Source organism: Ovis aries, chromosome 18 (genome assembly GCF_016772045.2).
Source record: "Ovis aries strain OAR_USU_Benz2616 breed Rambouillet chromosome 18, ARS-UI_Ramb_v3.0, whole genome shotgun sequence".
Lineage (NCBI taxonomy): Eukaryota > Metazoa > Chordata > Mammalia > Artiodactyla > Bovidae > Ovis > Ovis aries.
In genome coordinates, this window is record NC_056071.1 from 12077070 (window position 1) to 12101754 (window position 24685).

Consider the following 24685-nt stretch of genomic DNA (forward strand, 5'->3'; position numbering starts at 1 on the left):
TGTGTGCCCTTTGCTTCTCAGTGCTGTGTGTGTGTGTGTGTATGTGTGTGTGTACGCACACATTCATGCCTGATGGAAGGGTTTATTCTGTTACAGTTGCTGTTGTTTTTCAGTTTCAATGCGAAATCATTTCACACTTCTCAAAATTATAGGATCCCTAAAAGCTAAGAATTCTGTATGTGTTAAGCAGAAGCTAGCAGCATGAAAGTGGAGAACTATATTTTAACCTCATGGGGGGGTTGATTGATGCTTTAAGTTATATATCATATTGCAGGACCTGTCAACTCTGAAGAATTAATTCTTTGGTTTCTTACAATCAAGAAATATAGGAAAAAAGTCACAGATGTTAAAAGCATAGCTTTATGAAGATACCCATTGATATATGGTAGACATAGATTGCTTTTTAACTTCAAAGATCCAAGTAAAAATTTAATAAATAAGGAATCCATCAAAAATGCCCCATAGACTTCTCTCCCTGATACAAGAGGTAAGTGCCTGAAAGATTGGTAGAAAAAAACAAACTATATAAGTGCAACTTTTTTTTTTAACAGCATTGGGAGATCTTTGCTATTTAAAATAATCTTCTGATGATGCCAACTGTCAAGCAAATATTTTCTGTCATATGAAAAAATCAATGCATTTATGCCATGATACAACCTTAGGTCTTTTTATAGACAATACTGGGGCTTGTAATATACAGTTACCTAAGAGAAAAACAAAAACTCAGATGATTGAACAATATAAGTATCAAGATACAAAATTATCTTTTTAAAAAAAATTCAATTCCTTTTAACTATCATCAAATAATGCGTTTGCACTAGACATGGGAATATACACTAGAAATATAGGCCCTCCCACACTAGAAAATTAGGCTAATGCCTTTGAAAGCTATCGCTTTAAGATATTCTGTAATAATTTACCAATGTAGACAGTCACTCTTCTTGACTCCTAGCCCTTATTCTGAACATCTTGAAATACCTGAAGAAAATCTGAAAAGAATAGATTTCTTCCATGGTTCCTTCCTTTAGTTCTTTTCGCTCTTCACTGCCCCCCCTTGAAAATCTTTCTACATCATCTAAGAGCTTCCTCCAAAAGCAGGAGAAGATAACTCAGTCCTCAATTTGGGGCTTAGTCTAGAACCAAGCACTGAGGGTTTCCAGACCATGAAGCTGAATTCCAAGGATGTCATAAGCTTGTGATTCCCGTAGTCAGGGATGTTCCCCAAAGAGGCTACAGACATTTCCACCTTTTGCTTCTTTAATTCCAGCTCTTGTGAATATAATGACTATATCTGAGAATTATTCTTACCCATATATTGATGGTTTCTTTCTCGCAAAGCATCTTGGGATAGGCTTAACTCACATTCATAATATCTAGATACATATAGGAAGTGACTCATATGGTTGTTCCTGGAGTTATTATGTGACTGTGTGGTGCTAAGTCACTTCAATCAGTCTTTTTGCAATACTATGGACTGTAACACGCCAGCCTTGTCTGTCCATGGGGTTCTCCAGGCAAGAATACTGGAGTGGTTGCCATTCCCTTCTTCAGGGAATCCTCCTGACCCATTGATCAAACCCAACCCTCTTACCTCTCTTGCATTGGCAGGCGAGTTCTTTACTGCTAGCGCCACCTGGGAAGAGTCACTATCTATCTATCTATCTATCTATCTATCTATCTATCTATCTATCTATCTATCTATCTATCTATCTATCTATCTATCTAAATACAAGGACCACAGTTCGTGTAATTGGCTCTAAGGACAAGGATCCTGGATACAAGGGTCCTTGAAATACAAAGACTACAATCACTGCATCTTTGGCATATATAAGAGGCAGTGTAGCCCCGTGGTTAAGTGCAAGGACTCTAAATTCCGATGGTCTGAGTTGAAATCTCAGCTCTGCCTCTTAAAAGCTTATGAGCTCTGTCTCCTTATCATTAACCTTTATTTAACCTCCATGGGCTCATCTTTCTTATCTGTAAAAAGAAGGAAATACTGTAATTGGCACCTACACCTGCAGGTTGTTGTAAGAACTAAATGAATGAACATTTATGCCATGCTTAGGATGGTACCTGACATGCAGTGAACAGTGATACGACATGCACCATTAGTTATCCCCAGAGTTCAAAGACTGTGACTGGGAATGATCATGAGCATGCATATAAGACACCATGTATATTTTAAAAATCCATTCATATGGAAATATACAGATGTGCTTCTTGCTTCGGCTACATGTGGCCTGTCAATAAGCTAACACCTCATATGAACTTGTCTTTTAATTGCAGAAACTAGACTGTGAAATTTTGAGTGAAAAACAATTTAACTTAAAACATGTCAAACTCAGAAAATATAACATAGTAAGAAAAAAAATCTAGAAAACTTAAGGGGAAAGAGAAAGACTCAAAAGCAGTAATGAGCAATATTTCCCCTAATTATCCTAACAACGTCAACAAAAAAACCCCTCAAGCCTATAGAAGGGTGATTTAGAACTTGACTGCTATAAAAAAGTTCACATTCGATGACCTACTGTATAGCACAGGGAACTATACTCAGTATCTTGTAATAACCTATATGGGAAAAGAATCTGAAAAAGAATAGACATATATACATATAACTGAATCACTTTGATATACACCGGAAGCTAACACAACATTGTAAATCATTATAAAACTATACTTCAAGAAAAATTAAAGGAAAAGTCCACAATTAACTCCTCACAATAACAATGAATTAAACAGCATATAGCAACACTCACATAGCAGGTATCAGGGAACTGAAGATAACTTTCTTCTTTTAGTATGGGGAATAGAACCACCCATCTTACGTGGGGAGGGGATTCATCCCCATGGGGTAGGCTGATGCTTAGACAGCCTAAAAAGATAATTTTTCTCATGTTTGTTCATCTGCTTCTGACTGGGCACCACATGGACCTAGATTTCCTTTTTCTCCTGTGATTCTGGACCTAGATCTCAACAGGCTGCTTTCCTTTAACTCCCGCTTTCAACAAGATATGATATATTCATATACACATCCACAGGATTCCTTAGAAAATGTATGGCTTGCTTTCATAAAGTCTTAAAATTAACAGCCAGAATATCCTCAACATGATCCTATAGCATTCCTGCTTTTTATCAGCTGAAAATAGACACAGACATGATGTTAGTAATGCAACTTTATGTTATCTGACAAAACAGAAGTGAACAAAAATTCCTAGAGTTCTGCTTTAGCTTGCAGTGCTGCACCTCTAGGGGAAGGACAAGCCCCAGTGGAGACTGGTTCAACCAACCCGGTTCTTCTCACATCTGGGCAATGAACCCTCAAATAGCACTTATCCTAATTTCTAACAGAGAAAGGCTTTCACATGCAGTCCTACTGATAAATAAATCCTTGCTTTAAGACCTTGCTTCAGGGATTTCCCTGGTGGCAAAGTGGTAGAGGATCCATCTTGCCATGCAGGGGATGTGAGTTTGATCCCTGGTCGGGGAACTAAGATCCCACAAGCCACAGAGCAACTAAGCCTGAGCACACGAGAGAGAGTTCAGGGGCTGCACCGAAAGGTTCCGCATGACACAGCAAAGACCCCAAATGCTGCAACTAAGATCCGGCAGGGCCAAATAAATGAATAATTTAAAATTAAAATTTTTGAAAAAAAGACCTTGCTTCGGACGGCACAAAAATTGTTCTGTAATATCAGGGCAAGTGGAAGAAGCATGAACTAAGGCATCACATGGATGAATTAAGACCAGGAGCAGAAGTCTGTCTTCAGCAGATTGTAGGAGAATATTTGTACCATACCGCACAAGACAAATATGGTATTCCCGAGAGGGGATGGGAGGAGGGAAGCCAGGCTTCAGCATTAGAGTCTCCCCTCCTCCCTGTCTGGCCCAGGTCACTGGAGGACCCAACATTCGGCCAGAAGACCACCCTGAAGGGAGCCCTCTAGAGTCAGGGACACGGCCAGTGGCACCCTCCGGGTGTGGCTTCCCCCATCAGTCCTCCACAAGCAGCTGATGTTAAGTCTGTAAGCAAGAGCCATGAAAACAAAATGTCTTCCAAAAAATAGGAAGGCTTGGCTACCCGTGATCTTATTAAATAAATAAATAAGGGAGGCTATGACACATTTTCAGAGAAGGCAGTGGCACCCCACTCCAGTACTCTTGCCTGGAAAATCCCATGGACGGAGGAGCCTGGCGGGCTGCAGTCCATGGGGTCGCGAAGAGTCGGACACGACTGAGCTACTTCATTTTCACTTTCATGCACTGGAGAAGGAAATGGCAACCCACTCCAGTGTTCTTGCCAGGAGAATCCCAGGGACAGGGGAGCCTGGTGGGCTGCTGTCTACGGGGTCGCACAGAGTCGGACGTGACTGAAGCGACTTAGCAGCAGCAGCATGACACATTTTGTATTTTATCCTAATAATGCATTTTCTTTAGGTGTTCTTATGTTGAGGAGCATAAATGGTTTTGCAGTGACTATGATGGTAGCGACAAAAACATTCTTGAATGAAATCACACATCCGCAGCTTAGGGAAGGGAGATACGCACGTCTACCTGTGCCCTATCTCTTGAGATCTGCCATGGCTGGTCAGGGTCAAAATGACACAGTCATTCAAAAGTCAAACTCCAAAGGACAACAGAAAATTAAGTGTATCTGAGTGAAGCTCTCAAGACAATCCAGAGAGAGAGAGAGAGAGAGAGAGAGAGAGTGGATACACGGATCACTGGTAATTGACTCTGCATTTTTCCAGGGAGGTCCAGTGGAAAATGTCCCCTATCCACACTGCCAGTGGGGCCTCTCACAGTCCTGGATGCCCCCAAGGGATTCCTGCAAAATCTCATTTTGGCACACCAGCAAGAAGAGCACCCCTGTATCTTTCATTCTGTGGGACTGAGGGATGTTCAAAGACCATGTGCCAGCCTGAGCCTGGCAGCCAGGCTGGCAGAGGACTGTGCAACGTCGTGTCAGCAAGGAGGGTTCACTCAGGTCGCAGGCGGTGCAGAAGTGGCCCCGCTGCCGAGGCTCGCTTCCCGGGTAGAAGCCCCCTCCGTGAAACAACTTACTGCTATTCACTCGCGGTAATCTTTCTTCAGATCACGCCGACAGCCCATTAATCATTTCTGTCATCCCCCTACATAATCCAATGCAACAGATCTCTTGTTTTTCTAAAAATCCCAGTGCCAGAAACTAAGCTCCAGAAAGAGGAAACCCTTTCCTCTTCCAAGTGGCTGGCCCAGGTGCTGAGTGGAAGAAGCCACCAGTGGTGGTAACTGGCCTATTTTGCCCAGAATCACAGAGAATGTTCCCTGGAAAGTTTGTAAAGAGAATTCAGGTGGGAAAAAGAGGCAGGGAGACCGGAGAGAAGCAGCCACCAGCTGAGGGGGAACATGAGAAAGGAAAGTAGGTGAATCGACCCCCAGTCAAAGTCAGATAGGGATTAAAGAAACCCTTCTTCATGGTGTAACCAAGGCCAATTGGTCGAGCAACTTTAAACCAAAGAAAAAGGATGTTAAAGGCCAAGGCTGCAGCCGTCACAGAACTTCTGCCTCCCAAACCAACGAAAAACTAGCATTAACTAAGGACAAAATAGAATGAGCCCCAACGGCTAAGAAAAGGCCTCTTGTGGAGCCAGTACACTGCTTACCTAATAAAAGTGGAAGTGACTTTGAACCCACTGACCTCTGGGACTGACTTTTTTTTTCATGCAGATATGCCTGGTGGGTAGGAATGAGCCTGATGATCGGATGCAGGGGACAGAAGAGCCACGATCGTGACTAGACTGCTCACATATGCATTAGGTCACACTGTGACCTGTACAGGGGACAGAAGTTAATGACATCACACAGGGGTCCCCAACATCTGGGATCTAATGCCTGATGCCCTGAGGTGGAGCTGCTGTAATAAGAAGAGAAATAAACCGCACAATAAATGAGAAAACCCTGATTCATCCTGGAACACCCCCCTACCATCCACCCCTGGTCCATAGAAAAACTGTCTTCCATGAAACCAGTCCTTGGTATCAAAAAGGTTGGGTACTACTGGCATAATACAGAAGGCGCAAGAAGAGCAGCTGAGCGACTGTTTTCTCTTTTTCCTCCTCCTACGCCGGATGCTGCCACTCTGATCAATGACAAGCTCCTTTACAGACAAGGGAGATGCCCCGAGATGCAAAGTGAGGACACTGTGTATCAATAGCTTTCAAGTCCCTACTAGACTCTGGGACTCTCGGAGGTTGACCCAGGTGGTTTGAAGATCACGTGCAGGTCTGAGATTCTGTGATTTTAGCATGCTCATAAGGAAGGGCCGATGGTATAAAAGTGTATTTCACAGACATCATGGTTCTCCTCAGTGCTGTTGAGTCAACTTGTAGTAATCAGTTATGACTCAAGAGGTTCGATATGAACATATGTTTTGTATACCAAAGTCTGTCAATGATTTACTTAAAACATAAATTAGAGCAAGTCAGTCTTCATTTAATCATATGATTGTTCATCTGCCATTTTCCAAAAAACGCCGGCACTTATGGGCACAGAAGGAGAGAAACAGACCCATGTAGTGATGAAACAAATGGCCATAACCAGCACCACAAGAACATTCAGAGTCATGCGCGACTCGTTGCGACCCCGTGGACTATAGAGTCCACAGGATTCTCCAGGCAGGAATACTGGAGTGGGTAGCCTTTCCCTTCTCCAGGGGATCTTCCCAACCCAGGGACCAAACCCAGGACTCCCGCATCACGGACGGATTCTTTACTAGCTGAGCCACAAGGGAAGCCCGAGAATACTAGAGTGGGTAGCCTATCCCTTCTCCAGCAGATCTTCCCAACTCAGGAATTGAACAAGGGTCTGCTGCATTGCAGTGGGTCCTTTAGCAACTGAGCTATCAGGGAAGCCCATCAAGAGAGTATCTGAGTAGGAGGGGGGTGGCTCAGTGGGTAAAGAATCTGCCTGCAATGCAGGAGACCCAGGCTTGATCCCTCAGTTGGGAAGATCCCCTGGAGAAGGGAATGGCAACCCACTCCAGTATTCTTGCCTGGGAGAATCCCATGGATAGAGGAGCCTGGAGGGCTACAGTCCATGAGGTTGCAAGAGTTGGACACGACTGAGTGACTAAATCATGAGTTGGGTAAGTTAAGGGATTTCCAAGGATAAATCTGATAAGGATGGTCTTAGAAAGAAACTTCCTACATAGTCTCCTATGTCTCCTACATAATATATTTTAAGAAGGTGACTGTACATCCTTTATTTTTCAAGTTTCCTTACTGGTATAAACTTCCGCTTTGCTGAATGTGCACCATTCTGTTTCATCTAAGTATAATAAAACTCAACTGCCTTTGGATTTGGGACTCAGAACAAATAATCTGAATTTTTTTTTTAAAGGAACCTTACCATGAATGCTACTGTACTTCTCAGCGTGGATTCCCACTGGAAGCAGCTTTTAAGGAACTGTATTGTATTCCATATACCCATGGTGAGTCTCTTCACTCGGTCTACATCTCTGGATAAGATCTGATTTTAAAAAAATGGAAAACAGGGAACGAGACTTACACACTTCAATTATTCTCTTTAGATCAGACGGCTTGGTCATTTGAATTATATTCTGTATAGCCACTAATTACCAATAAAGAATAAAGAATTAACAATAAAGAATAAAATAAAAATAAAAACAATAAAGAGTCCTAAAATTTTTCTAGAATTCGTTTTTAAGATAGGACCATTCAGGGAGGAAAAGAGAATCCAGTGCATTTTATAGCTCCTTTAAAGGCGAACAGGCGGTTTCAGTAATGTTCAACACAAAACTGAGCTGGTAAAAAATACAGTCATTAGGCATATGATGTGTGTGAATTTGTATGTGTGTGTGTTTGAGAAAGACAGAGAGAATAGAGTGAGGATTTGTGCTGTTTAGTTTTTAGTTTGGAAGGAACTGGGTAGTTTTAGTAGAAATCTACATGCATTCTAGCTCATCACACTTAGAAGTCTATAAAGCTCCAATCCTTTGGCTACCTGATGTGAAGGGCCACCTCACTGGAGAAGACCCTGATGCTGGGAAAGACTGAGAGCGGGAGGACAGGGAGACAGGATGAGATGGTTGGATGGCATCACCGACTCCACGGCCACGAGTCGGGACAAAGTGAAGGACAGGAAAGCCTAGCATGCTGCAGTCCATGGGGATGCAAAGAGCTGGACATGACTCAGCGAATGAGCAACAACAGCAACACACCAAAGTACATTTCTGCAGAGGGAATCCAGCTCTCCCACCTCTTTGCTGTGTGATTTGGGGCCAGTTTCTTAACCTCTCTTATTCAATGAGGTTGACACAGGAGTGCTAACCTTGGAGGTTGTGGTGACACTTGAAGGGCTTAGAACAGTGCCTGGCACATACCAAGAGATTTTAAGTAGCTGAGTCACAAGTACAGGTTTCAACTTTGCAACCATCTGGGGACACTTGGTGGTGAGAGGCCCTGAGGGAGAAACCTAACATACCCCAGGGTCTCAGCCCCAAATCCCCTGGTGCTCCTACCTCCCAAAGCCACCCCGCACGGAGGTGAAGGTCCTGTTTGGCACAGGCAGTCTTTTCTCCCAGATGTAGGTAGATTCATTTCAATCTGTTTGCAAAAACAGCAATGCCCCCTACCTCAATTCAGGTTTTAATTTTTCAAGTAAACAGAGCAAAAGGCAATAATAATAACAATAATAAAGCCACTGACTACGATTACACAAAATAAATATTACACTCCATGTTGTGGCAGACCAAAACAAAACATTCGGATGCTCCCTTCAGAAGAGGTGTAAGGCCTTTCCCCAGTGTGTCCAGAAGTTCATGGGAAACCAAAGGATGGTAAGCTGCCTTTATATTTAACTTGCTTTATGTAATCCCCAGCTGCTCACCCCACAGGAAGTGGTGGAAGTCATAAACACCTTAAAAAGGGGACACGCTGTTACACAACTGAAGAGGGACAATAAGTACAGAGAGGAATCCTGAACCGCTTGGACTAGAACAGGGAGGGGCTCTGAAAAAAATTGCAAAGGTCGTGGTAAGAAAAATGTGAAACTTCCTCTACTCAGCCCTGATCTTCACTTTCTGTTGAGCTGATGAGAGAGGAATTAAGGGCCCCTGGCAGGGGGAGTGAGGATTAATTCCACCGGGGGTAAAATGCTGATACATCTCAAATTTAGGCAAAACAGAAGTGGGAGGATCTGTGGGTGAATCTGAGGCTGGACATCTTGAAAGAGCCACCAGCTTAATTGTATGATGGACGTCATAAGCAAAATGCCTCTCTGAAATGTGCAAGGATGGAGAAAAGCATGGCTGTGATGGAAGGAGGGTGGAGAGGCCAGGGATACTCAGGAGGTTTATGGAGGCTTGGTGCTCAGAATTCTTGTTTACAACACGGTTCAGGGATGAACGGGGGGCTGACACTCCCTGCATCATCCAACAGATATGTTCTCAGTCTTTCCCTTCTTTATTGAATCCAACCCAAGTCCTCATCTAGGGAGGAAAGGGGAGATGATGGGGGGGAAAGTGGAGAGAGGGAGGAGGAATGAGAGGGAGGAGGAATGAGAGGGAGGAGGAATGAGAGGGAGGGGAGATGAGACCAAGTCATGAGCAGTAAGTACTCCAGGTGCTGGTGCTAAGTGCACCAACAAGCCAGGTTACTGCCCTGACCTACCTTTTTGGACAGCTTGCGGCTATCTTCAACAAACCGCTTTTCTCTAGGAGTAAAGGTCCGAATACTTGCTTTGATCTAGAAAGAAACATCAGGGTTAAAAACAGAAGCATTGAGATGGATTTCACTCTCTCTCGAATGACTGAGAAGCCCTAGAAACCAACACCTTCTGACCCTAAGGGCTTGGGAAGGGGTGGGGAGCAGAGACCTAGGGGTGCCCTGGTGCTCTGCAGGGCTTCTGGGTTCTCACTTCATGAACATCACTGTCATGAGTGATGAGACTGGAGGTCAGACTGGAGACTCGTGGGGGCTCTTCCCACGCTGCAAACTGAAGAGATTTTTTTAAGCCACTGCAGAGGTTGACTCACGACGTCCTCCAACTAAAGTCTCTAAAAGTCAAACTTCCCTTCACATCATGGTTTTGAACTATCCCTTTTGTCAGTAATACCTTGCAATGTGAAAATCAGTTTCCGGCTCATAAAAACATTTTTTTTTTCCATAGAGAATCTCATTTCCTCTTAATGATCCAGAAAAATAAGTACATGAGTCATCTTAGTCCTGTTTTTAGGGAATAAACTGAGGGTCAGAGAGATTCTGCGGTTTGTCCAAATGACTCAAAAGTCAAATTCAAGTCCTTCTCTTCTACATCAGATGGATAACTAGAACATTACTGAACTAACAGGTGTGGCCTTGAGGCTCTTTCCCTCCTAAAACTCCAGTTTTACATGCATGCATATTCTATATACAAGCCCTTGCCAGAAGGAAACAGGAGATGCAGGGTGATCTGTGTGTAACGCACACCAGAGGTTCCCCTCAAAGGGAAACGTTTAATGGGGAAGAAGAGGAAGTAACAGCAGACCCGCGTACTGGAGCCTGTGCCCAGAGTCCTAACATGTCTAGGAATAAAGTATCGAACTTCCCCGCTACTGATTTTATGAATAATCTCCTAAACAAGGCAAAGAACCAGCAGTGCATCATCAGGGAGAAGAGTCGGGAAGACCTGCGTCTGGATCCTAAACTCACTCATCTATTAGCAAATCAGTTCTCCTCTTTAATTCCATTTGCTCATCATAAGATGACACTCATGATTGCTATGGACCAGGCTTCTTCTGGGAATGAAATGGAACAGTATCAGGGCCTGGGACATCGTAGGTGGGTAATAAATGGCAGCCGTTCTTCTAATTACTGTAAAGGCACCACTCTCCTATAATCATGGACCCCACTAACTAACCTGTGCTGTCCCTTCCTGTTCTAGAACCTGCTGCTGATACTATGACAAAGGAATGCTCACAGCTAAGTAAGCCACGTTCCCACACGCCTAGGAATTTCTGCTCCCAACAGTTGAACTGTATGTCCATCAGAACCAAATGCACTAATTCGTAAACCTGTTTCTGCCAATTTTGTCCAATACTGTAATTCTATTATAGAGATTATTGATATATTATACAAGTATTAGTTGCTCAGCCATGTCCGACTCTTTCGAGACAACATGGACTGTAGCGCGCCAGGTTCCTCTGTCCATGGAGTTCTCCAGGCAAGAATACTGGAGAGGGTTGCCATTTCCTTCTCCAGGGGACCATTCCGACCCAGGGATTGAACCCGGGTCTCCTGCGTTGCAGGCAGATTCTTTACTGCTGAGCCACCAGGGAGGCCTTAATACAGACCAAAAGACTTGAAATCAGTGTTGTTCTGGAAAGTGTTGAGAAAGGCCAGTTACTACAAAGACACTGCTACTGAGGTGATGATTTTATGCAAAAATAACCTAGAGGGATTCCACATTCAGACTGTTCTGTGTCTTTAAAGAATATCTCCACTTTCAAGAAACTGAAATTAGAATTTAAAGATGTTATAGGTGTATGTATGCAAGGAATACACTGTAGAACTAAAAATATTAAGTCTATGCTATTAGAAAAAAGGTTTCAGGTCTGCAACTAAAGACTGGCAGGGAATATATAGTCACGTATTTTATCTTATGCTAAAAGTGCAAGCTGCACTTTTTTAAAAAAGGATTTTTTAAAAATCCTCCTTTTACTGCTGTTTTCCATTAACGATTTGTCCTGATAATGTCTGATTACAGAGCATCTACTATAATAGTTAAATAACACAGAGGCTTGAAAACATCTCTATTCAATCATCAGTGGAAGAAGATTAAAGGTAATAAAGCCAAGAACCTAATTTCCCTCTTATTTCTTGTTGTTTTTTTTTTACATTTACTTCTTTATTGTTTAATATAAATTTATTTATTTTAATTGGAGGTTAATTACTTTACAATATTGTATTGGTTTTGCCATACATCAACATGAATCCGCCACAGGTATACACTGCCCTGGGATGAGCCAGAGGGATGGTATGGGGAGGGAGGAGGGAGGGGGGTTCAGGATGGGGAACACATGTATACATTGATTTATTGAGAATTACACACCATCAATTCTACTGGGCCAACAGGATTTATATGAGACTGTCCAGCACTGATTTTTTTTGGCTAAATTTCAAAACACTATTTTCTCTGTAGCAGTAAAAATTCTGAAACATTTTATAATGATTTGAATCTCTTTAGGTTGGCCACCTTTTACTTTTGGTACAAAGAAGTTGGGAGGTAGTCTAGTTAGACTTACCGGATTATATATGAGGTCCATCTCCAAGTAAATAACTCCTTTAAAAGCTTGTTCTAAATCTTTATTCTTCAGCACGTAACAGTTTGTTTGTCCATCTCGAATCTGATAAACAACAGATAAAACACAAACTTTCTGTGGGGTTTAAACTGAACAAGCTGCCAACACTGAGAATGTAAAATGTATTCACAGTTGAAGCCAATATTAAACAAAATTAAACCATATAAATATTAATCATAAATCAACTTTTAATCCTAAAGTGCTTCTATAGCTGATAAGAAGCTAAAGTAACAATCACTAGGCTTCTCCAATAAAAAAATTAATGAATAAAAAAATAAAAGAAAAATTTAAAAAGAAATAATCACCAGGCTGAAACTGATATATGAGTGGAAAATTGGTGGTACAAACTATTACTAAGTCTACCAGGGCTTTCGTTCAAAAATCCCAGAGGTTAAACATTTTTGTTAAGAAATGATGAATATTCTATAAAATTTCTGGCAAGTACTACTTGAGACTGCCAAGGTCATGGGAAAAGGGAAAACTTGGAAACTGTCGCAAGTCAGAAGACTAAGGAGATTAGATGACAAAACGCCATGTGGTACCCTGGGTTGGATCCTGGAACAGAAAAAGGACATTAGTGGAAAAACTGGTGAAATCCAAATAAAGACCAGAGTTTAGTTAATAATAGTAATGGATAATGTCAGGTTTTTTTGTTTTTTTTTTTAGTTTTGATAAATGCATCACGGCTATGTAAGATGTCAGCATGAGAAGAAACTCAGTGAGGGTACATGGGAACTCTGTATCATCTTTGCAACATTTCTGAAAACTTACAGTTATTTCCAAAAAAGGATTGTAGGATAGAATGTCTTAATTATAATACAGTATTATATTTTATAAAAATATTAAATATATCTTATAAAATTGTTGCTGTTCAGTCGCAAAGCAGGGTCTGACTCTGCAACCCCGTGGACTGCAGCACGCCAGGCTTCCCCGTCCTTCACTATCTCATTCACGTCCATTGAGCTGGTGATGCTATCTCATCAACTCATCTGTCGACCCCTTCTCCTTTTGCCTTCAATCTTTTCCAGCCTCAGGATCACTTTCAGGGAGTTGGCTCTTCAATCAGGTGGCCAAAGTAGTGGAGCTTCAGCATCAGTCCTTCCAGTGAGTATTCAGAACTGATCTCCTTTAGGATAAGTCCAAGGGACTTGCTGTCCAAGGGACTCTCAAGAGTCTTCTCCAACACCACAACTCAAAGGCCTCAATTCTTCAGCACTCAGCCTTCTTTATGGTTCAACTCTTAATCCATACATGACTGCTGGAAAGACCATAGCTTTGACTACATGGACCTTTGTTGGCAAAGTGATTGTCTTTGCTTTTTAATACACTGTCTAGGTATGTCATAGATTTCCTTCCATTTCACTGGAATGAAAACTGACTTTTTTTCCATTCCTGTGGCCACTGCTGATTTTCCCAAATTTGCTGACATATTGAGTGCAGCACTGTAACAACATCATCTTTTATGATTTTAAATAGCTCAGCTGGAATTCCATCACCTCCACCAGCTTTGTTCACAGTAATGCTTCCTAAGGCCCACTCGACTCTGTACTCTAGAATGTCTTGCTCTAGGTGAGTGATCACACTGTCATAGTTACCTGGGTCATTAAGAACTTTTTTGTGTGTAGTTCTTCTGTGTATTCTTGCCACTACTTTTTAATTTCTTCTACTTCTATTAGGTCCTTACAATTTCTATCATTGATCTTCTAAAATAGTTTCATAAAAACATTTATAAAATATAAAATATAAAGATATTATTTTATACAAATCTTACAAAATACCTTAAAGAAATGAATTAAGGAGCCAGTTTTTAAAGAATGACCAGTATTTCACAGCCACATACAAAGCAAATTAAATAAATCAGCATAGCTAAAGTTGAGGTAAAAATTCAAATACATTTTAAAAGGACAATATGCTAAAAAACCATCAAAGTTTAAATAAGTTCCACTGATGGCCTTCCTCAGCTAGCATGTACATCAGTTTCATATATCAAACTACTTATGTACCCCAGAAATTAAGGCACCTTAGAAAAACATCACTGTATCATTTTGGAAATGACCTGGCTCCCATTAAGGCATTTTCTTTTCAGATTTGATAGCAAGCAGCAATGCTTATATTGTACGCCAGAGTAGCATATGTATTATTAAACTTCTGGTTTGTTCGAAACATCTCTGCTAACTCTAACAGGGCACAGGCAAACTTGAGCTGACCAAAAGATCCATTTGGGATTGTAATGATCAAAGATTTGAAAGAACATAGGAAATTTGAGGGCATGACGTTTGAGCTATATTTTAAATGACTACTGCTGTCACTACAAGCATTCAACACAAGTGTTCTCATAAACAGTGGTGGAAATGAGTTGAATAAGTCACGGCGTGGGGCGGGTGGGGGACAGAGCCTTTCCACTTTACAAGGGAGAGGTCACCTTCCTTCCCGAAGTCACCCCACCTCTCTCAGATTGAATAGGTTTTAAACAGAAAGATGGTTTTCCTGGCCAGTGGCGAAGAGGAAGGGGCTGCCCCATAAAGACCTGGCTTCCTTCCTAAACGGTATCCAAACAGGATTCTGAGCTTCCTCTTGTATCCTCTGTCTCACTTAATAAATTGTGGGTGTTAAAGTTGAAAGAAATAAATACAAAGACAGCATGACAATTTGCCAAACTGACTTTGGTCCAATTTAGCTTTGCCTCAACCCACAGTCATTGTACCGTTATCTTAAAATTTCCATGATTTCTTAACGCTTCGGGAAGGGCAACAGAACAAGAGATATCTGTATAAAAAGAAACATTTCATAGTAAAAGAAGTTTTTTTAAATTATTATTTTGGGTAAATGATCGTTTCCTCTTTCTCAATGTCCTAGAATTGTGTCAGCAAAGCACAGAATCCACCTAGGACATTAATGCTGTTTTTAAAGTTAGAGATATAATTAAGGCTATTCATGTTTGGCACTTTAATATATTACTTTTAAATATAGAAATTCCAAGTTTAAAAATGTGTAAAAGATTGAAACATGACATAAAAAAAGTTCTTCTGGATGTCCATAAATACTACCATTCCTTCCTGGAGAAGGAAATTATATAGGAATCTCTAAAATCTTTTGAGAATCTATATTCATAATTACATTCTTTTTTTTCATAATTACATTCTTGAGAAAAATGTATTTTAAAATTTTTGTGCTAAACTGAATATATTTTGCAGTTTCATTTTTTGTCTATCAATATGACTTGATAATGACTGTATTAGTATATTTCTCATTTCTTTAAACTGCTATGTAAGTTTCACAATCTGAATAAATGACAATTTGCGAATCCTCCTATTTATGAATATTTGGTTGATTCCGCTTTTTCAGTCTGTCCTCTATAAGAAATATCTTTGAGGAAAAGATAAACAGTGAGAGAGAGGAAATAGACTACTTTGTGTCTGGGATATGCTTGAGTTAAGCACAGATCAATACATTGAACATTTAGTGTTATAACTAATACTGAAATAGTAACCAAAGAAACTTTCAAAATATTTCCATTTTCCAAGGTTTATATATAATTGAACTTTCAACATATGAACATAGGATAAAAAGTTCCACAACATCTCAACTTGCCAAACTCCTACATCACAGTATTTATATAATAAAAAAAATAAAAGATGAATATATTTTTTTAGTTGAGGACTATATTGTTTATACTTAACTGTGAAAATTATTTTTAACAGTTTCTAATGTTAAAACCTCTATGAAAACAGACAAAGCAGAGCCAAAAAAATAACTTGGGGCAGAGAATCTATATATACTTTTATCTTTAGGTATGAGAAAGGCACTTCAATTAAGACCCAAGATCTCTGTCACCCGAGGCAAAAAGGAATGATACCATTTTCAATTTATGACAAAAGGAAGTCTCTCAGTTCAACAGGAGAGTCTTCCTGGATTGATTTTGGAGAGGATTTCATTTCACTCAAATAGAAGAATGAATAATAGATAATGTCTTTAACTTTATTGAATAAGAGAACTCTTCATAGGGACTTATCACACACCTTTGCAGCCTCACCTTTTCATAGGTAAGAAGCACAGATACCAAGCAATCATCTGGGGAAGGCAGCACAGTAGGATGGTAATACAGATGTAACCTAATTAGGAATAAAACTTTCACCATCAGGGAAATGGGCATTCCCATGTTGCTTTACCTTATTTTCAGAAACAAAATGATATATCAGCAGACTTTTATCAAGAACATGAGTATGTGCATGACTGCTAAGTTGCTTCAGTCACGTCTGACTCTTCTGCAACCCTTTGGACTATAGCCTCACACTCCTCTGTCCATGGAATTTTCCAGACAAAAATACTGGAGTGGGTTCCCATCCCCTCCTCCAGGGGATCTTTCCAGCCTAGGATTGAATCTGCTTCTTCTACGTTTCCTGCACTGGCAGGTGGATTCTTTACCACAAGTGCCACCTGGGAAGCCCGATCAAGAACATGCTAACCACGAATTCCTGGTTAAATTAGTGAATGAAAGCGCACAGGAAGTCTGTGTCTGAGTAGCAATTCAGGATTTCAGAGCCAAAGGACAAGTAACAGATTTTAATCTGACCTGAAATTACCTTTAAACTATGCAATTTTTCTCTGTATAAAAGAATTGTAAATCTGCTTACACAAGCTTTAAGCACAGTAAATATAAGGAGTTTTCAAAAGTTGGATGTTAAAACTAAGTTTTGTGTCAAAAAGATACTATCCATTATATTAGAAAATGAAACTGTTTTAAATTGGCATATAAAAAAGTATGTGGGACACAGAAAAAAGTATTTTTCTCAGCTGAAACTCTCTTTAAAGAATTCTCATTATTATGCTTTACTCTAAAGTTCTTTGATGTAACTAGATATCAACTGATTCAATGGCAAAGTTAATCAAAATCAGTATGAATAAAACCATCCGTTGGCTTAAGGAGGAAAGATACACACTTAAGATCTAAATCCAAACTGAAGAGTCATATTGATCCTCCCCACTCCTCATTTTAACCTTCATGTGAATAAAAGGAGAACATTCGGGGGGTGTAAACAAGCCTTATTCTATCAGAAGCTTTTCACTGCACGCAAAAGGGAAAACATTCTCACATGGCATCACAATATAGCAGTTGGTTCCCACTGATGCACATGCAAAGCGACTCCAATAAAATGTGATATGGACAGACACATGGCTGGGAAAGAAGAAAGGAACTATCCTTTCCTTGGCGGTGATTCTATTTACGTCCCTGCTTGGAATCAGGCCTGTTTCCCATGGCAGGAGTCACAGCAACATGAGACTGCAAAACCCAAGAGGTCACGATTTGCCCTGACAGAGGCAGCCACCAACAGCACAGGCAGCGCCGGATGCATCCACCCGGCCCTCCTCATATGCCACGTCTGTCTTCGAGCAAGGCAATCCAACCCACCCGTTTGTCGCCGTTCAGTCGCTCAGTCGTGTCTGACTCTTTGCAACCCCATGAACCGCAGCACGACAGGCTTCCCTGCCCTTCAACATCTCCCCTTCCCTGCTCAAACTCATGTCCGCAGAGTCAGTGATGCCACCCAACCGTCTCATCCTCTGTCGTCCCCTTCTCCTCCCACTTTGAATCTTTCCCAGCATCAGGGTCTTTTCCAATGAGCCATCTCTTTGCATCAGGTGGCTAAAGTATTGGAGCTTGGCTTCACCATCAGTCCTTCCAGTGAGTATTCAGGACTGATTTCGTTTAGGACGGACTGGTTTGATCTCCTTGCTGGCCAAGGGACTCATGAGTCTTCTGCAACACCACAGTTTAAAAGCATCAATTCTTCAGCACTCAGCTTTCTTTATGGTCCAACACTCACAACCAAACATGACTACTGGAAAAACCACAGCTTTGACTCCAGGAACCTTTGTTGACAATGTAACATCTCTGCTTTATAATATGCTGTCTAGGTTTGTTATAGCTTTTCTTCCAAGGAGCAAGCGTCCACCCATTTCCAAATCCAAAACCCTGCACTGAACTTTGAAAAAATCAGAAAGCCTTGCTCAGCAAGTCTGTCAACTCCTCTCCTTAAAATGTAAGCTGTCGTTACAAACTATTATACACTAATTGTATGAATGCTGTACAGTTTACATAAATAGCTTAAAAAAGAAAAAATGTAATGTTTATCTTTTACATATTTTGACAAACACACAGCTCTAATTTGTAATGTATTTTAAACATGTATTTAACTTAAGAAAGTGATAGTCCGACTCTCTGCAACCCCATGGACCACAGCTCACCAGGCTTCTCTATCAGTGGAATTCTCCAGGCAAGAATACTTGAGTTGGTAGCCATGCCGTTCTCCAGGGAATCTTTCCAACCCAGGAACCAAACCTAGGTCTGCTGAAATGCAGGAAGATTCTTTACTGCCTGAGCCACCAAGAAAGCCTACCAACTCAATGGACATGAGCTTAAGCCAACTCTGGAGATACTGAAGGACAGGGAAGCCTGGTATGCTGCAGTCTATGGGTTTGCAAAGAGTTGGACACAACTTAGCAACTAAACAACATCTTAGGAAAATAAGATCACAGTGTACTGGATAAAGATTGGGGCTCTAGAGGCAGATGAAGTGAGTTTAAATTCTGGCTCTGGCTCAGAGTGGCTATTAAATTTTGGATAAGTTACATAACTTCTCTCCAGTTTCCTAATCTGTAAAGAGTGAATAAAAAAAGATACATATCTCAGCAGCTGTTGTGAAATAAATAAATCAGCAAAAAGCAGTAAGAACAGTGACAAGTACATAGAAGCTGCTTATGAAATAACATGATTTTTTAGCCTTATTTTAATGTATATGCTTTTTAACCACTTGTATTTTAAACTTGACAAAAAGTATGGGAAACATTCTCCATTGTCAAAATTGATTCTTCTCCATAATTCAGAGTGGTTCTTTATTTTATGAATATTCCATAATTAACTTAATCAATCTGCCATTGGAAAAGAATATTCTGTAATTAACTTCACCAATCTTGCAGCTTCTTTCCATTGGAAAAGTCTTCCCTGATGTTGGGAAAGATTGAGGGCAGAAGAAGGGGGAGGCAGATGAAGTGGTTGGATGGCATCATCGACTCAATGGGCGTGAGTTTGATCAAACCCTGGTAGACAGTGAAGGACAGGGAAGCCTGGCATGCCGCGGTCCATGGGGTCACAAAGAGTCGGATGCGACTGAGCAACTGAACAAAAACAAATCTTACATTGTAACTAAGATTGTTTCCAATTTTTAACAGCTACAGATACTATGATAGTTTTATACATAGATATCCTTATATTTCCATGATGCTTTCCCCCAGAAAAATTTTAGGTGGAATTATTGAGTAACAGGGTACACCTAGTTTTACAGTTTCAGCAAGTACTGCCAACTTGCTCTCCTAAAATACTGTGTTAACTTCTACTCTCCTGGCTCCAGTGAGTGAGCCTGTCCACTTCCTTGCAACTTTGCCAACCACAGATTTTCATCTAATATACAGCAATTTCATAGGAATAAAATGGCCTCAGGTTGTCTTAATCTGTGCTTTTTTATAACTAATGAAACTGAACATTTTCTGTCATATGTTTATTAACAGTGGGCCACGGTAGGACCGCGAAACCAGAGAGACTTCAATTCAATTCCCATTTCTGGCATTTAGCATCTGTGAGACTGTGGCTAATTACTGTATTTCTCCAAGCCCCAGCTACCTCTCTAAAATAGATATCTAGTACATAAATGCATAAAGATATGTCTATTAAATTTTAATCCAAAGTCTCCTCTAGGAGGCTGTATCAGGTCATGCTCCCGCCAACTGCATTGAAGAGAGTCCCTCTGCTATACTTGATCATCACTGTTCTTGAAAAACCTTGACTATACTTGTTAATCTGATGGCTTAAACTAATTTAGGAATTTAAGCTACTGAAACAAAGGTGATGAGGTGACAGTTTACACATTAAGTGCTTACCGTGTGCTACTGTGTACGCTTTTTACATTTACTGAACCATGTGAATCCTCACCACAGATCTCCACTGCAAGTACAGTGATAATTATCATCATTTCATGGTGGAGATGTTAAGTAAGGTGTCAAAAGTCACACAGCCAGTTTGGGGAGAAGTTCAGTTCAGTTCAGTCGCTCAGTTGTGTCCGACTCTTTGTGACCCCATGAATCGCAGCACGCCAGGCCTCCCTGTCCATCACCAACTCCCGGAGCTCACTCAGATTCATGTCCATCGAGTCGCTGATGCCATCCAGCCATCTCATCCTCTGTCGTCCCCTTCTCCTCCTGCCCCCAATCCCTCCCAGCATCGGACTCTTTTCCAATGAGTCAACTCTTCGCATGAGGTGGCCAAAGTATTGGAGTTTCAGCTTCAGCATCAGTCCTTCCAATGAACACCCGGGACTGATCTCCTTTAGGATGGACTGGTTGGATCTCCTTGCAGTCCAAGGGACTCTCAAGCGTCTTCGCCAACACCACAGTTCAAAAGCATCAATTCTTCGGCACTCAGCTTTCTTCACAGTCCAACTCTCACATCCATACATGACCACTGGAGAAACCATAGCCTTGACTAGATGGACCTTTGTTGGCAAAGTAATGTCTCTGCTTTTGAATATGCTATTTAGGTTGGTCATAACTTTCCTTCCAAGGAGCAAGCATCTTTTAATTTCATAGCTGCAGTCACCATCTGGACTGATTTTGGAGCCCAAAAAAATAAAGTCTGACACTGTTTCCACATCTATTTCCCATGAAGTGATAGGACCAGATGCCATGATCTTCGTTTTCTGAATGTTGAGCTCTAAGCCAACTTTTTCACTCTCCTCTTTCACTTTCATCAGGAGGCTTTTTAGTTATTCTTCACTTTCTGCCATAAGGGTGGTGTCATCTGCATATCTGAGGTTATTGATATTTCTCCCAGCAATCTTGATTCCAGCTTGTGCTTCTTCCAGCCCAGCATTTCTCACGATGTATTCAGCATATAAGTTAAATAAGTAGATGACAATATACGGCCTTGATGTACTCCTTTTCCTATTTGGAACCAGTCTGTTGTTCCATGTCCAGTTCTAACTGTTGCTTCCTGACCTGCACATAGGTTTCTCAAGAGGCAGGTCAGGTGGTCTGGGATTCCCATCTCTTCCAGAATTTTCCACAGTTTACTGTGATCCACACAGTCAAAGGCTTTGGCATAGTCAATAAAGCAGAAAAAGATGTTTTTCTGGAACTCTCTTGCTTTTTCCATGATCCAGCAGATGCTGGCAATTTGATCTCTGGTTCCTCTGCCTTTTCTAAAACCAGCTTGAACATCTGGAAGTTCACGGTTCACATATTGCTGAACCCTGGCTTGGAGAATTTTGAGCATTACTTTACTAGCGTGTGAGATGAGTGCAATTGTGCGGTAGTTTGAGCATTCTTTGACATTGCCTTTCTTGGGATTGGAATGAAAACTGACCTTTTCCAGTCCTGTGGCTGCTGCTGAGTTTTCCAAATTTGCTGGCATATTGAGTGCAGCACTTTCACAGCATTGTCTTTCAGGATTTGAAATAGCGCAACTGGAATTCCATCACCTCCACTAGCTTTGTTTGTAGTGATGCTTTCTAAGGCCCACTTGACTTCACATTCTAGTTTGTCTGGCTCTAGGTGAGTGATCACACCATCGTGATTATCTGGGTCGTGAAGATCTTTTTTGTACAGTTCTTCTGTGTATTCTTGCCACTTTTTCTTAATATCTTCTGCTTCCGTTAGGTCCAGACCATTTCTGTCCTTTATTGAGTCCATCTTTGCATGAAATGTTCCCTGGATATCTCTAATTTTCCTGTAGAGATCTCCAGTCTTTCCCATTCTGTTGTTTTCCTCTATTTCTTTGCATTGATTGCTGAGGAAGGCTTTCTTATCTCTCCTTGCTATTCTTTGGAACTCTGCATTCAGATGCTTATATCTTTCCTTTTCTCCTTTGCTTTTCGCCTCTCTTCTTTTCACAGCTATTTGTAAGGCCTCCCCAGACAGCCATTTTGCTTTTTTGCATTTCTTTTCCAGGGGGATGGTCTTGATCCCTGTCTCCTGTACAATGCCACAAACTTTCGTCCATAGTTCATCAGGCACTGTGTCTATCAGGTCTAGTCCCTTAAATCTATTTCTCACTTCCACTGTATAATCATAAGGGATTTGATTTAGGTCATACCTGAATGGTCTAGTGGTTTTCCCTACTTTCTTCAATTTAAGTCTGAATTTGGCAATAAGGGGCTCATGATCTAAGCCACAGTCAGCTCCTGGTCTTGTTTTTGCTGACTGTATAGAGCTTCTTCATCTTTGGCTGCAAAGAATATAATCAATCTGATTTTGGTGTTGACCATCTGGTGATGTCCATGTGTAGAGTCTTCTCTTGTGTTGTTGGAAGAGGATGTTTGTATGACCAATGCATTCTCTTGGCAAAACTCTATTCTATGGGGAGGAGACTGGGTGTCAACCCAGGTGCTCTGGCTTTCTCTTCTGCAATCTTAACAACCATGACGGTGGCTGAATAAAGCATGAGCCATTCATATGCTTATTAGTTATTCAGATTTCTGCCTCTTTGATTTAAACTTTCTGCTAGATTGAATTGTCTTTTGCTTACTGATTAAAAAGAAATTTTATATTACTACTGTCATCTATTTGTTTTTGTGCTGCAAGTTTCTTTTTTTAACCAATTATCCTATGGCTTCTAATCTTCAAAGGCAATTTTTGTTTCATTGTGACATCTTAAATCTAGTTCTGTTATCATTCCTGTTTTTCAGTTTGCTTGTATAGCAGTTTCCACTATTTTAATCATTTTGTTTATGGAGTTTCTTTCAAGTGTTTGATCTTTAACTCCTCTTGAAATAGTTCCTGTGTTTCGTGTAACTTGCTGATGTATTTCGCCCTGATGAATAAGCAACCAATTTACCCCACTAATACAGTGACCATTTAGTTTATCCTCTCAATGACTTCATGTTTCAAGCTTTTTATGCATTAAACAGTTCTCAACTAATTAGCTATTTAAATGATTATTTAGTGTTCTCATGTCCTTCAGTACAGTTCTAGAACTTCCTCACATAGTTTCTAAGCATTATAATAGTTTTTGTTTCTTGCTGTTACACCCTTTGGTGGTTTTATTTATTTTCTTTTTTTAAGGTTTTTAAATGTTTTCCACTGGGTATGGCCACTGGTTTTCATTTTCTCAATTTTGATGTTGTTTACACATTACTGACTTTGTAAATTCCAATATATTGTCTATTAATTTTCTTTATATTTATAGATATTCTAAGATAACTAGTACTTGCAAATAATGCATTTCCTTCGTTAAAATATCATTTATTTTTATTACGCTTTTGCATTGGCTGGATCTTATATTACAGGTTTCATTTTAATAGTCAATTCATAAGTATATAAGCAATCCTAGCAGTAAAAACTATCATTATCTTCATTTTAAAAATGAAGAACTAGCAGGGCTTGCCCGGTGGTCCAGTGGTTAAGACCTGGAGCTTCCACCAAGGGGCAGGGGTTCCATCCCTGTTTGGGGAAGTTTCCCATGCTGTATGGTGCAGCCAAGAAAAAAAAAAGTCAGATTATAATCTAACACAATTATAATTTTCTAGTGCTTTTCATCATGAGCTTTACATATCTATATAATCATTTTTTTTAATCTCTTAAAAAGTTGAACAGAAACAAAATCTATGGCAGGATGGCTCATCGTCCTGGATTATTTCAATTCTGACGTGTACCTGAGCACATGTATACGCTTTGAACAATTCACCACCATTAATATATTGATTTTAGAATATGAATTTTAAGGGAGCCAAGAGTTACCCGACATGCTGCTGCTAAGTCGCATCAGTTGTGTCTGACTCTGTGCGACCCCACAGACGGCAGCCCACCAGGCTCCGCCATCCCTGGGATTCTCCAGGCAAGAACACTGGAGTGGCTTGCCATTTCCTTCTCCAATGCATGAAAGTGAAAAGTGAAAGTGAAGTCGCTCAGTCGTGTCCAACTCTTAGCAGCCCCATGGACTGCAGCCCACCAGGCTCCTCCGTCGATGGGATTTCCCAGGCAAGAGTACTGCAGTGGGGTGCCATTGCCTTCTCCATACCCAATATATTCACCCTTATTAAAAGATATATTGAATTCAGAACAGGCTCTTTATTTAATAGGCTGAGATGCACTTAGCATGTTACCAATTTGAGAGAGAGCAAAAGTTGAAGTACTTTGAATACTTAATACTTAGACATTTTAAAACGTAGTCTGCATTTTCTCTGAAGGGTAAGTCAAATTTTAGTTTATAACCTGATTTAAGAAAATGTGAAATCACAAAAAGTATGCACTCTAAGAAATACAATTTTTATTTTTAAACATGAGATAAGGTATGGTACT

General features: G+C 40.6%; 1 protein-coding gene across 15 annotated transcripts in view; it reads right to left on the minus strand.

Moving 5' to 3' along the window:
* MCTP2 (multiple C2 and transmembrane domain containing 2) overlaps positions 1-24685 on the minus strand; it is a 268239-nt gene that overhangs the window by 75623 nt on the left and 167931 nt on the right. For all 15 annotated transcript variants that reach the window (XM_060401994.1, XM_060401992.1, XM_042235050.2 and 12 more), the window contains 3 exons: positions 12281-12382; positions 9669-9743; positions 7387-7506 (listed from right to left, as the gene is read on the minus strand). In XM_060401994.1, the coding sequence (XP_060257977.1) occupies positions 7387-7506; positions 9669-9743; positions 12281-12382 (297 nt within the window). The remainder of the gene's footprint in view (positions 1-7386; positions 7507-9668; positions 9744-12280; positions 12383-24685) is intronic.